This window comes from Lactuca serriola, chromosome 8 (genome assembly GCF_051521515.1).
Source record: "Lactuca serriola cultivar US96UC23 chromosome 8, Lser_US96UC23_V15, whole genome shotgun sequence".
Classification (NCBI taxonomy): domain Eukaryota; kingdom Viridiplantae; phylum Streptophyta; class Magnoliopsida; order Asterales; family Asteraceae; genus Lactuca; species Lactuca serriola.
In genome coordinates, this window is record NC_136415.1 from 5327094 (window position 1) to 5339953 (window position 12860).

The 12860-nt window shown below is 30.8% G+C and overlaps 1 protein-coding gene and 1 long non-coding RNA gene across 2 annotated transcripts; one reads left to right on the forward strand and one right to left on the reverse strand.

The window, feature by feature from the left end:
- The first annotated feature begins 399 nt into the window (after positions 1-399).
- LOC145065821 (uncharacterized) lies at positions 400-4901 on the forward strand. Its single transcript, XR_013688527.1, has 3 exons — positions 400-1908; positions 4443-4527; positions 4619-4901. It is a non-coding gene; the product is annotated as an uncharacterized LOC145065821 (long non-coding RNA).
- Positions 4902-5436: 535 nt separating this feature from the next.
- On the reverse strand, positions 5437-7149 carry LOC145065820 (microbial collagenase). The gene is made up of 4 exons (XM_079012908.1): positions 6847-7149; positions 6209-6391; positions 6044-6103; positions 5437-5804 (listed from the first exon to the last, which is right to left on the reverse strand). Exons 1-4 carry the CDS (start codon positions 7066-7068, stop codon positions 5523-5525), a joined length of 747 nt encoding a protein of 248 aa, XP_078869034.1. The 5' UTR covers positions 7069-7149; the 3' UTR covers positions 5437-5522.
- Between the last annotated feature and the right edge of the window lie 5711 nt (positions 7150-12860).

Here is a 12860-nt window from a genome sequence, read left to right on the forward strand (position 1 = left end):
GTCTTTTATCCACATGTAACTTTAAACGAGTATTTAAGTCACCTCACGTATTACGGTAGGGATTTTTTTTGCAATTAATAAAAACGAAAACTATAAAAAGAAAATACTTAAGAGATTATAATTTTTTTACATATAAAAGAATAAGTATATATATATATATATATATATATATATATATATATATATATATATATATATATATATATTAAAATTATTGTCCCTTAGCTAAGTAAAGTTGGAGCTTTTTGCCATATTTGATCCATTTCTTTTTTGGATTTAGTGTTTTGTCCCTCTAATATCATATGTATTAAAATCTAGACTTATTTGAGTGTGCATATTTAATTGTATAGGAATAGTGAACTAGTTGTTTTACTTGGCAGAAATAGTCCTTTTATGGGAGTATGGTTTCTTTTCACATTCGTTTCCCGATTTTGTGTTATGGGCAGTTTCTGCCATTTCAACGATTTTTGTTGCTACGTGTTTTTCGCCTGTTCTCTTCACCGCTTTTCCACCCAATCACTTTTCGATTGCTGGCATTTTTTTCAATCTTTATTTCGACGAATTTGCTTTTCTTGCTCTGTTTCGATCTATCGTTACATTCATTTTCTTCCTTCTCCGTTTCCTCTTCTAATTGCAGGTGAGAATTTTTCACTATCTTTCAAGAACCATTGATGTTTGTACTCTAAATTGATGGTGCACGTTCACGATTGTTGTGGTTGTCGGGTTCGGTGGTGTCACCGCCATCAGATCCAACATCCTCTACATTTCGCTTCTTCATTTTATCCCTTCTTAATCGTTGGTGTCAGGTCTGATTTTTGCCTCTTCGATTTTACCTCAACTGAAAAACCCTTCGTTCGCCTTCCAACTGAATTTTCCTCTTTATTGTTGATATTCTTGAAGATTGTGTTTGGGTTTCTTCTCCATGCCTAAATGTAGCAAGCATAGTTTGTTTCAATATGGAGAATTGTCACCTGGGAGTGTTGCACCTAAATCAGGGAAGGCTCGCCGATAGTACGTATGTTGGAATTGAGTTCTGATTCACAAATTACTTTGAATGCTCTTAGTGTATGTTGGAATTGAGTTCCGATTCACAAAGTATTATTGGTCATAATTTAGAAACATCAAATAATCAAACAATTTGATCTTTTGAGCTTAGTGATAATAAGTTGGTTAAAGGGTACAAATTTGGCTTTTGTAAAAGCCATGCTTAATACAAGAAATTAGAAGTTTCATATTTGTGATTACTAAAGTAATCGAAGTATGTTGCTTGGAACAAATCTATGTTCATTTTTTTTTAACCTATAGATATGGGATTTTTTTTTTTGAGAAGCTGTAACTGTTCACAAACATGTCCATTTTTATTTTATATATTAATGTCCTGTTACAACATCATATTTTCAAATTTTTCTTCATTTGAAACTTTATGCTTTTTAGCAATCGGTTTGGTCCAACATTCCTTTTCCAACTTTGGTCACAGGTAACCAATCCAAAAGCAAAAAAAAAATCTTATGAATGAATAAAGTAGACTTGGTGGAGAAAAAAAAGATTTATTCAAGGTTGTTGAGCAGTGTAGAGATCTTCCTGGATATGAACTGTATGTTACCCTTTTTGTGTAATAAGTTTCTTTTCGTCCCTGTTTTGCCCCTGAATTTACATTTATTTGCCCTTTTGTTCCTGTAGGTGTTTCATGATTTATGGACTTAAGGGTTCTAGTGTAAAAGATCTCATATAATATTTTATGAAACAGGGAATCTTTCAATAATTTTCATGTTTAATGCTATTTTTCGTATTGTTTTGCTGCTAATAATTTTGTGTTTTTGTCGGTGTATGCAAGTTTTTTATATTAGCCAAGTTAAAACACCATGGGATGAAGTTGTTAGAGAAAAGTTTCCACACCGTACACATCAGGTATTATAATTATATAATTTATTCTTATCACAACAATATTTTTCTTATTGGAACCTTTTAAAAATGATCAAATTACCACTTATAGTCTATACCACAACTTGTGTTGGTTTCCATCTCATTTAGAGAGAGAGAGAGAGAGAGAGAGAGAGAGAGAGAGAGATTTAATTTTTTTAAATCTGAAAATCAGATAAACAATTAAGAAAAAAAAATCATATTAACAGGGGCAAATCCGTCATTTTGAAAAAAAAACAGATTGGACCAAACAAACAACAAAATGAAAACTTTGGACCTTTGGTGCTAGTTCAAAACTTTTTAGACCAAAGAGGCAATTTTGAGCAAACCACAAGGACTATTTGTGCAGTTTAGTCTTAATATTATATCCATATGCAACATTTTTGCTTCTCATTGTCTTATTGTCTTATTGATAAATAATAAACACTAAACTACATAAATGGTCTTTGTGGTTTGTGAAAATTATTATTTTTGTCCAAAAAAGTTTGAACTAGCACCAGTGGTCCAAAAGTTTGATTTTGTTGCGAGTTTGGTCTAATTTGCTTTGAATTTTTTTAAAATGATAGATTTGCCCTTTATCAATTTTATTTTCTATTTTTTTTTATTTAAATCAAACAAAAAAGAAAAAAAATAATTTCCAGATTTTATGGAAGTTAGCTGAGATGGGATTTGATAACTAATATAATTTTTTTTATAAGTTTTACATCTAAAACAAACTTATAGACGATGCACAAAGTGTTAACTTTTATAAAAACTATAAGGGAAATTCCAGAATAGTCCCAAGTATTAAATTTAGTTTTTTTTTAACAGAAAAATCCCGGGTTTTTTTAACTTTTTGCATAGAAAAATCCAAGAACCCTGCTAATTTATTCAATTTAACCCGTTTTGACCTGTTCAGCAGATCATGAGACCAAATCCTTAATTTTTCCAAAATAATGACTTTTTTTGCAAATTTCATCAAAACTTGTATATAATGTATAAACGTATTTTTTACGTATTTATATCTATTTTTACGTATTTATGTACATTTTTATGTTTATATGTTTACGTGTTTTTATGTATTTTAAATGTATAAACAATTTTTTTACGTATTTATATGTATTTTTAAATATTTGACATATTTTTATATAGTTTTATATGTTATTTTTTATGTATTACGTATTTATATCTATTTTCATGTATTTATGTATTTTTTTAAGTTTTTGTATGTATTTGTTTGCATTTTTATGTATTTTAAATTTATAAATGTATTTTTTATGTATTTATAAGTATTTTACTTATTTTTTTATTTATTTTTATGTGTTACTTTTATATGTATGACATATTTATGTGTTTTTTTATTTATACGTTTATGTATTTTTATGTACTGTAAATGTATAAAAGTATTTTTTACACATTTATAATTATTTCTAAGTATTTTACATATTTTTTATGTATTTCTATGTGGTTTTTTATGTATTACGTATTTATGAAATGACAAAGACGACTTGAAGTAAAAAAATACATAAATACATAAAAATAATACCGTTATACATTTAAAATACATAAACATCTACATAAAAAAACTAAAAAAATACATATATTTGTAAAAATATATATAAATACGTAAAAATACATCTAAATACATAATACATAAAAAAATATGTAAAATACTTAAAAATACATATAAGTATGTAAAAAAATACATTTATACATTTAAAATACATAAAAATACGTAAGCATATACATATAAAACTTAAAAAAAGCGTAAATACATCAAAATAGATATAAATACCTAAAAATTACATTTATAAATTATATACAAACTTTAACGAAATGTGCAGAAAAATCCAATTATTTTGAAAAAATTAGCAACTTGGTCTCATGACCTGCTAAACAGGTCAAAATGGCGAAAGTGAATAAATTAGTAAATTTCTTGAGTTTTTCTATTCAAAAAGTTAAAAAGTCCGGACTTTTCTATTCAAAAAATAAAATTTATGATTTTATTAAATATTTTCCCAAAATATTGGGATTTTTTTAGAGATTTCCCAAACTATAATAGGAGGAAATCAACACATAAAGTTTAAGAGAGGTTTGGGATAAAACAAAATATACAACAATGGCATGACATGTTGGAGTTTTCCTTCTAGTTTAAGGGAGCTCTTTGCTGATCTTAGCAGCAGGGCACTGAATACCTATTTATCTCGTGTGACAAATGCAATCTATGTGGATTGAGATTAGACAAAATTGCAAAAATGGCTTCTATGATATGCATTTTTTTGAGGTTTTAGTCAAAACCATGACTTTTTTGGATTGTTGGTCCTTTAGAAGTAGTTTGCTTGTGACTTTGGTCCTTCGATAAACCGAAAAGACTAAATTGCCCTTATTATATTTATTTTCCAATTTTTTTCCTATAAGTATTTATATATAAAAATAAGAATAGGTGCCCACATACTTTTTCTTTCTCTCTCTCTCTCTCACTACACCTCACCCCACGTTCTCTTATTTCCCTTTCCCCCTTTCATCCCGTTTTACATCTGCAGATTTGAGAACTTGTGAAGCTAGCATTCCTGGGATTACTCATCCAACCAATGTGTGTGAGCATGTTGATTTCAACTGGATTTGCAGGTGTGTATGTGTGTGTCGATTTCAACAACCACCTTCGAAAATCAATCAACAACAGATCTTTGAAATCAATCTGTTGATCCTCTGATTTCAGATGAACAAAATCCATTTTATTGGCCTCAAACAGTCTAATACATCAAGCAGTGTAAGTAGGTTATTGCAAGGTATTTGATTTGGATGATGAACCAATATCCCAGTTTGCAAATCAATAAATGAACGAAACAAGTATGTGATCTATTTTACCTTACGAAGACGAAGGGTGTATGTGTCTCGCTTGTGTCGTACTCTTTGTTGCTTCCCTCAGGAAATCCTAAACCCACTCACTTTCTTCATTCGATTTCAGGTAGAAATCAAAGAGTTGGACCGCTATTCTTGTATGTGTCTTACCTCTCCCCCTCGAGGAATTGAATTTTAGGTCTGATATACCATTGAAGAACAAACGAGTGCTTTTAGTTGTTTGTAATTTTGATTACAGGTGATGGTGTTAGCTATTACGATAATGGTGGGGTGAAGATGGTGATATGGGGATCTCGATGAATAGTAGAGAAGAAGATAGTATCTGTAATGGAGGTGCAGTGTGAACTCGATGGTGATGTGGAGAAGATGGAACCCAAACTATGATTTCTGATCATGGTGTTGGTGGTTGATTTGTGGTGGCTGGACGAAGAGATGGTGGTGAGGAGTTGGGTTTTGAAGAAAACGAGAGTGTTGAGGAAGATGATGGTGGATTGAATCTTTGGAGAGAGAGAGACCCTTCTTATTTTCTTAATTATTAAAACAAATAAATTAGTATTAGATTTAAAAAAAAATTAAAGAAAAATAGAAAATAAATACCCCAAGGATATTACAGTCATTTGTATATTTGGAATGAAAAAAAACACAACCAAACTGATTCACAAAAAATGCATGATATTTTTGCAATTTTGTCTTGAGATTATTATATATGGTATAAATTAAAGTAAAAAATTATACACAAACATTTAGAAGCTACATACACATTACACACGGTGGCAACGACACCAAAAGGCGGTGCCCCCACTTCTACCCCGAGCCACAGCAATTTCTTCATCGATGTAAAACCATATAAAGAAGGGATTCTTTGTGGTTGGTTCAGTCTCATCGTTTCCTTTAATGTTTATTTCAAACGGGTTGAAAGGTCCCACCTTTATCCGAATAAGCTCAAATACAAATGCAAGTATTCTCTTTTTCCATGAAAATCTGCCTTCAAATGTTAGGCACCCCAGAGGACCCAGGTACACACCGTTCTCGATCCTCCTTGCCTAAATATTAGTAGTATAAAATTTTACCCATGTTGTCAAACAATTATCATCTATTAATACAATCACGAATTTGCTTTTCAAGTAATTGGTTAGTAAGAGTTATTGATATGAATTAGGAATTGTGTGTTGATGTAATTGTTTTGGAATATGAATGAAATATTTTTTTCCTCCACTTCTCAATATCAATTAATGCTTGCTTAATCTCATTAGAAAAAAAGAAATAAGTTCAGGATGCTTACAGCTGCATCAAATCTCTGGACAGCAGTAATGGGGAAGTATTTGCCACTTTTCAATCCTTTCTGTAGATAATAATAGTATTAAGCACCCATTAGAGTCATCAAACAAGGATACAAAAAACAGCAAAATGCATAATACATATGAACTACAAAGGATCAGTGGTTAACATCAGCTGTAAATATAAGCATCCAAGTTCTTCCAGGGGATTCTGATCCTCCAAGAGTCTCACAAAACTGTGAAGGATCGAGTTTAGCCTTCTCCATCCATTTCAAAGCAGACAGAATCTCAGTAGCTTCAACCTTTCTAGTCTTTGCAGCTTTCTTCAGTACTTTTATGCTCTCCTCAACTTCCTGAACAAGACTTACCATTATAACTCACTCACTCGTATCAAACACAAGCAATGATCATCATTAAAAAAAAAACAATATTTCATACATACCCAGATTTGATTACAACCAAGAAATGCATTTCAACCGATTACTTTCCCAATTCAAAAAAATTTAAGCATTTTGGTGGACAAATAATACAAGCATGTCTATAACTGACTTGTATTGTTTATTAGGGTGTAGCATCTGTTTTCATGAATGACCACAATCATGATGTTTTAAATTAGATTTATGAACAAATCTCGAATGAGTGTTTAATGAATAAAGTAATGCAGAAATCCCCAAAAGAAATGTACTCTCTCCTTCTGAGTTTTACTGTGAAATCTCATCGAAAGAGACTAGCGTATGTCTAAAATGGCATAATCTTAGCATTTGCATACCCTTAATCTTGCCGAATTTCATAAAGGGGGAGTGTGTACCTTACTGGGTGTTGGCTGTAAACCAACTTCATCTTCTTCTTCGACAATAACAGGGTAAGGGGATTTCTGCTCTTTCTCATCAATGGTGGCTTTTATCTTTGTTATGGATGATCTGAAAATGGGGAATTGGGTCGGGTTGTAAAGGAGAGGGCGATTGGGTGGTCGCAGAAAGAGGTGAGCCGAACTAGAAATCACCACACATGGGTTAGCGAAGGAAAACATAGAGTGTATATGATTGTTGGTGTTGTAGGGATTTGGTGAGATTTTGGCAAGTATATGCGCCCAGGATCACTCATTGTTATTTATGACCTGCCATGTAATCTCATCCTTTTGTAGTGATTTTGTCAACTTTAAGAAAATTACAGAAATGGTCCCTTGGGTATGGATTCTCTTGAATCAAGTTCATTTTTTTTTATCTATTTATTATTATTATTATTTTTTTAATTTGAACGGATTGTCTTTATAGTTTCTTTTTATCATGTAGTTAGTACCCGCCAACAAGAGAGGTTGTGATATTTTGTCTGGTTCCAATATAGTTCTAGAACTGTTTATGTTCATCAGAAGACTCATACTTATTAAAATATGAAATATAATACATCATGGTTTTTGATAAGGCAAATGATGTCATATTCTTTGTCACCTTCATTTTACCAAGCTCCACAAACAAATGTTTTATCATCTTCATTTCTTTACTCCTTTCGAGACACTTGCTTGCATATATTCATTCACAACTAAAACTAGTCACTAGTCATAATGGACTTTTCATATCTTAAAGGCAAATCCCTTCCATAAACCGAGTTATTACGTATTACATAATGTCATTCATTCTCATTTGCAAGTTGCAACCCCAATACAAAGGAGTGGTATAAATGTCTCAAATGATGAATTCATTTTTTCCAAGTATGTTCGAAGATTTGTGGAAAATGCATTTTAAGGTATTGAAAATGGTGATTTATATATGGATACTATACGTACAACACTCGTAAATAAAGAACATAAACATCACAATTTCGCAAAATTGAGGAGTTTCAAAACTGACAATACTTATGGTCAATAACTAGAAGAAAGTATTTTAAACTCTACTAACCATTCACAACTTTGTGTATTTCAAAAATGTTCAAAGATTCACATTCCTAGGAGTATATTTCACAACTAACCAAGTTTGAAGTTTGTTAATATTTTCGCTATTAATTTTTTGGTCAATTGTCAATTGTAATTAATAAATGTGAATAATGAATACCCCTTAATTTTCCATAAAAACTCATTGTGATGTCATCACCAGATTCCATGCAATTTTTTTTTCATTTCTTGAATCTATATATTATTTATCTTATTCGTTACTCGTGTTTATTTTCTTTGAATTTGCTACGTTTATTTGTGACTAATGCATATGTAATCTAACTGCCCAAAACGAAAAAAAACGAGGCTAGTGAAGTCGGAACCAAAGATACTTTGTGTTGAAGGGAGCAACGAGAGGAAACCCAAACAACAAAATCCGAGCGACTATGACGGATAAATCGTAGTTGACACTAGCATATATCTTTCTTGTCAACTCGATATCAACTCATTATTTATTAGATCATAGTGTCATAAAATTACCTACCCTACATGTACTGGGTAAACATTTTATTCATTCCATATTAGACATACGAGCAACTCGAGGTGGAAAATATTTTCTAGTAGAAAATGTTGTGGACTGGTAATCAAAGATTAAAAGTTCACGAATCACAGCTCAAATTGAATGTAAATGGGCTAGCAGGCTAGTGTTTTGTCCAAATATGGGCCTAGCCCACGATAAGAGCGAGGCATATGTTTTCTCGGACTACAGATGCATTGCAATTTGATCGTTGGGTTTGCAATCTCTCTTTGTCGACTGCTCAGCGGAACAAAGAGCAACAGTCGTCGTTGATCGGAGTAGCTGATATGCGGTTTGTACCGTCGTGATTTCTTATTCTTAGATCTGAGGTTTGTACCGTCGTGATTTCTTATTCTTAAAGGGTGTTTGGGATTGCTGTTTAGAGTAAAAAGTTCTTTTGAACAAAGATTCAAAAGAACTTTTTCATTTACAGTTTTTTCAAAAAGATGGTTTTAAAATATGTTTGTATTATCTTTTAGAGTGGCAAAAGGCTAAAAAGCCAAAAGTTACAAAAAGTCATCAATTCATGACTTTTGACACAACTCATTTTTCTTCTTACCAAAAAACCATTTTAAAATGACTTTTGGAATTCTCAAACATATTTTTATGACTTTTAGCTTTTTAAAAAAGCAAAAATCCAAAATTCATTTTCTAAAGAATCTCATACACCCCCTTAGAACACTTATCGGATAACATGTCTTCATAAATCTCCCTTTATTGCTTTATTTTAGTCGAATAATCACTTGCTTTTGCAAAACGAGTTTAAATTTTATTGGCGTAATCATTGCGAGGGAATTCTCATTCACCAGGTTGTAAATTGATTAGTTGGTTGGTAAGAATACAGTGATTTGTAGCTAGTATAGCTGTTAACCTGTTAGTTTTCACGTAAAGTATTGTAGTATGAATCACATCATCACATCGTGCAATTTGTAGCTGTATAAATCTCATTTAATAGCGTATTAGACTTTCTGGTTACGTAATGTTACATTTCGTTAGAGTCCAAAAGCCATGTGAACCATCGATTCTAGATTTTAGGGTTTCTTTTGGTGTTAATTAAGTTCAAATGAAGTTCTGTATCTATTTTTTTTTTGTATGTTAGTATTGTAGTATTGTTCCAATCATATGCTTTAGACTGTACTTGGTAGCAGTATAGTCATTAAATTAATGCCGTTTTTGTATGGTTGATTACAGACCATGGTGCATTGTGAAAGCTAGGTTTTAGCTTTAGGTTATTTTGGTGCCATTCAAGTAAAGCTCTGTGTCATATGAAGGTTTTTTACTGTATGTAGAAGTTTGGGTTTAATTTTGCTTATGAGATGTCACTACCGCACTAAATCAATTGATGGTTGTTGACATGCACACTGAGCTGTCTTACATGTTTATATTGTTATCATCAGATTTAATGAGTAGTTTAGAGATTATGTATCATCATATTTTTACTCTGTAGTGAAAATGGCGGACACCATGAATAAATTATACAATGAAAGAGAAAAACAACATGATAAATTGATTAAATTCAAACGTATATTTCAAAATTTCAATAAAGATTGTGACTTAGTTTAATCGTTAGGTTTGGTTGTTTATCTTTCTAATTAGCTCAGTTCACAGTTTTCTTTATTAAGGACTTCATTTTTCATTAGAATATCACCTCTATGATAGAGGTGAAATTATGCATTTGTTTTGAGACTCTAAACTATGGGGGAGGTGTAGGAATAATGATGTTCAGGTGTTCATGCTCCCTATATCATTTGATAATGCATCACTTACACACTCAATACTTTTACCCATATAATACATAATGGGAAGAAAAAAAAGGAAACATGACCTAGAAAAGAATTGCAATCAAGCATTATGGGAAGTAATGATGTTCAGGTGTTCATCAATCAACATTTGTGATATTGTTTATGTTATTGATTTTTATCATATATGAATTAGATTCATGATATTACTATATGATTAAATTCTTGGTTAGTGGTATTATGGTAATTGATTCTGTGATTTCCTTAGAACCGAATACTTAACTTGTTTCTATTTTACTATTTTGAGGCCTACTTTTTGTTACTCTGTTGGTTTAAGCTAAATTCATAACTTGGTAATGTATGTAAATATAGTATATGTTAAATCGTTTCCATGTTTCTCCAGAAAGTAGGGTTTTGGTTGAAAGAATTGGGGAATTATTTGTTGATGTCACGAATAATAACTGGCAACGAAAGAGTGTTTTAGGGTGGGTTGTTGGTTGTTTTTGGGTCCACTTTCTTTGGTGGTTACCTTTATACTACAGTTATATCAAAACTACCCCCTCATGCGGATAATGCTATTATCTTTGCAATTCAAATAACAAGTACGCCATTTGATTACTATGATTTTTTTGTAAATCCAAAGTTTTGATAGTTTTATCCATTTATACTCCCATTTGTAACAGGTATTATTGCTTCTTGGTGCCTTTGACGCTTTCTGTGCTTGTGGTTGTTGTATACTTGTACTCGCTTAGCATGAAAATGTTTAAACATGCATGACCTCAAATCTCCAATGATAATTAATGGTCATCATATATTGTGTTTGACATGTATTTAGAATGAGACTAATGTTAATTAGACAAAATTACATTTTTTTTATCCCACTAAAAGAGGTAGGACTAAGATAAAGAGTAAATCCAAATTCAAACAGACTTAATATCAATAGTTTTTAAAACAAATGACTTAAAACACAAACTACTATCAAAAACATAAATATTTCTCTATCTCTTCCCCTTTCTGTCATTTCTTCCTTTTTTCCTAAACTCACAACCTTCATACAAATATTGTTTCTTAATTAATAAGTTGTGCATCAAGGCCTTAACAGCTTCAACAGTTGCTGAGAAAACATCTTTATCAATACACAAACTTCCCTGTAACTTTTCCAACACTTGTTTATACAGGGGAGTTTTTATCTTCTAATATTTTAATGTTGTTATCTTCTTCAACAGATCCTGAATTGCATTTCTTTAAACCATAAATAACACAGAAGAATCAAAACCAACCAAATTGGAAACTACCATCCACATCCATAAGAAATCTGATGTTAATGAACACCCCAAACTTGTGGGTATGAAATCTTCTCCACTAATAGACACCACTTGTTTAAGAAATAGAAATGTACTTTCATTTACTAAGTCATTTGTTAAAGTAGGATTCCATAATAAACAAATAAATGGTTGCACGTTATCACTTCTTGCATATAATCCTTAAAACAGAAAGAGTTTTAGCAGAGAGGTTGCAACTCAACACTGATATTCCTGGCCACCTATATTTTAGAATTAAAAAAAAACATCAGAGTTATTATGAAAATATATTTTTGAAGATCAAGAAGACATTTTTACCCTTGAACAACTACACAAACCAATGAACCATCAGGTGTTGCATAAAGATCTGTAATGTATAATTATTGTTTTCTGTTCCATTTTTCTGTTGATGCCCAACCTACAAACAATTTTCAAACTATAAATTTATAACATCACTTGAAATTATGCCAAGTGTAGTAATATAAAAAGATTGTTAAATTAAAAGCAAAAAGGCTACCTCTGATCCAACTTTACATGTATGAAGAAGCATTCAAGATGCAAAATCCCACAAGCGAACCTACATCACAAGAATGTCCGTATTTTTACAGTGACGAAAAAAATCATAATGGCAACGTTTACAAAAGTTAAGATTATAATATTTCTCACAGTTGAATCACTGCTTTTAGAGACTAAATATCCCTATGAAAATTCCTGATTATAAACAAAGGCTAGGCAGGACACAAATCTGCCAGAGATGCATGATAATGAGTTTAAAGTTAACAATAATGAATACATATGTGTCAAAGTATATAAACTATGAAAAAGTAATAAAAAAAACTTCCTTATTATTTCCTAAAATAAAGAATTATATAGTTTTTCAGTAACTCACTCACTCTGTATGGCCAATGCAATAACTTTGTATCTAATTGGATCCGTTTATAGGTTTCTTTAGGAACATGGTGATCTATCACATGGAACACATGGAAAATAGAAGAGCATATTTAATCAAATTGTTATTGCAGGCTATATGAAAATTGGGATTAGAGATATGAATTACATGAATCTTGAAATCACGGTCAACAACAATAAACTATATATATATATATATATATATATATATATATATATATATATATATATATATATATATATATATATATATATATAGTCCTTAAATATAGTATGTGGATGTAGGAACTAATTAGAATATAAAAAATTATATTATTAATAAATAAAATAAGGATATGTGACATCCCCAAATTTACGGTCATTTAAACCTTTTTATTTATGCTTATTTAATTTATATATAAATGTGAAATTTGGTCCCGTAAAAGTATT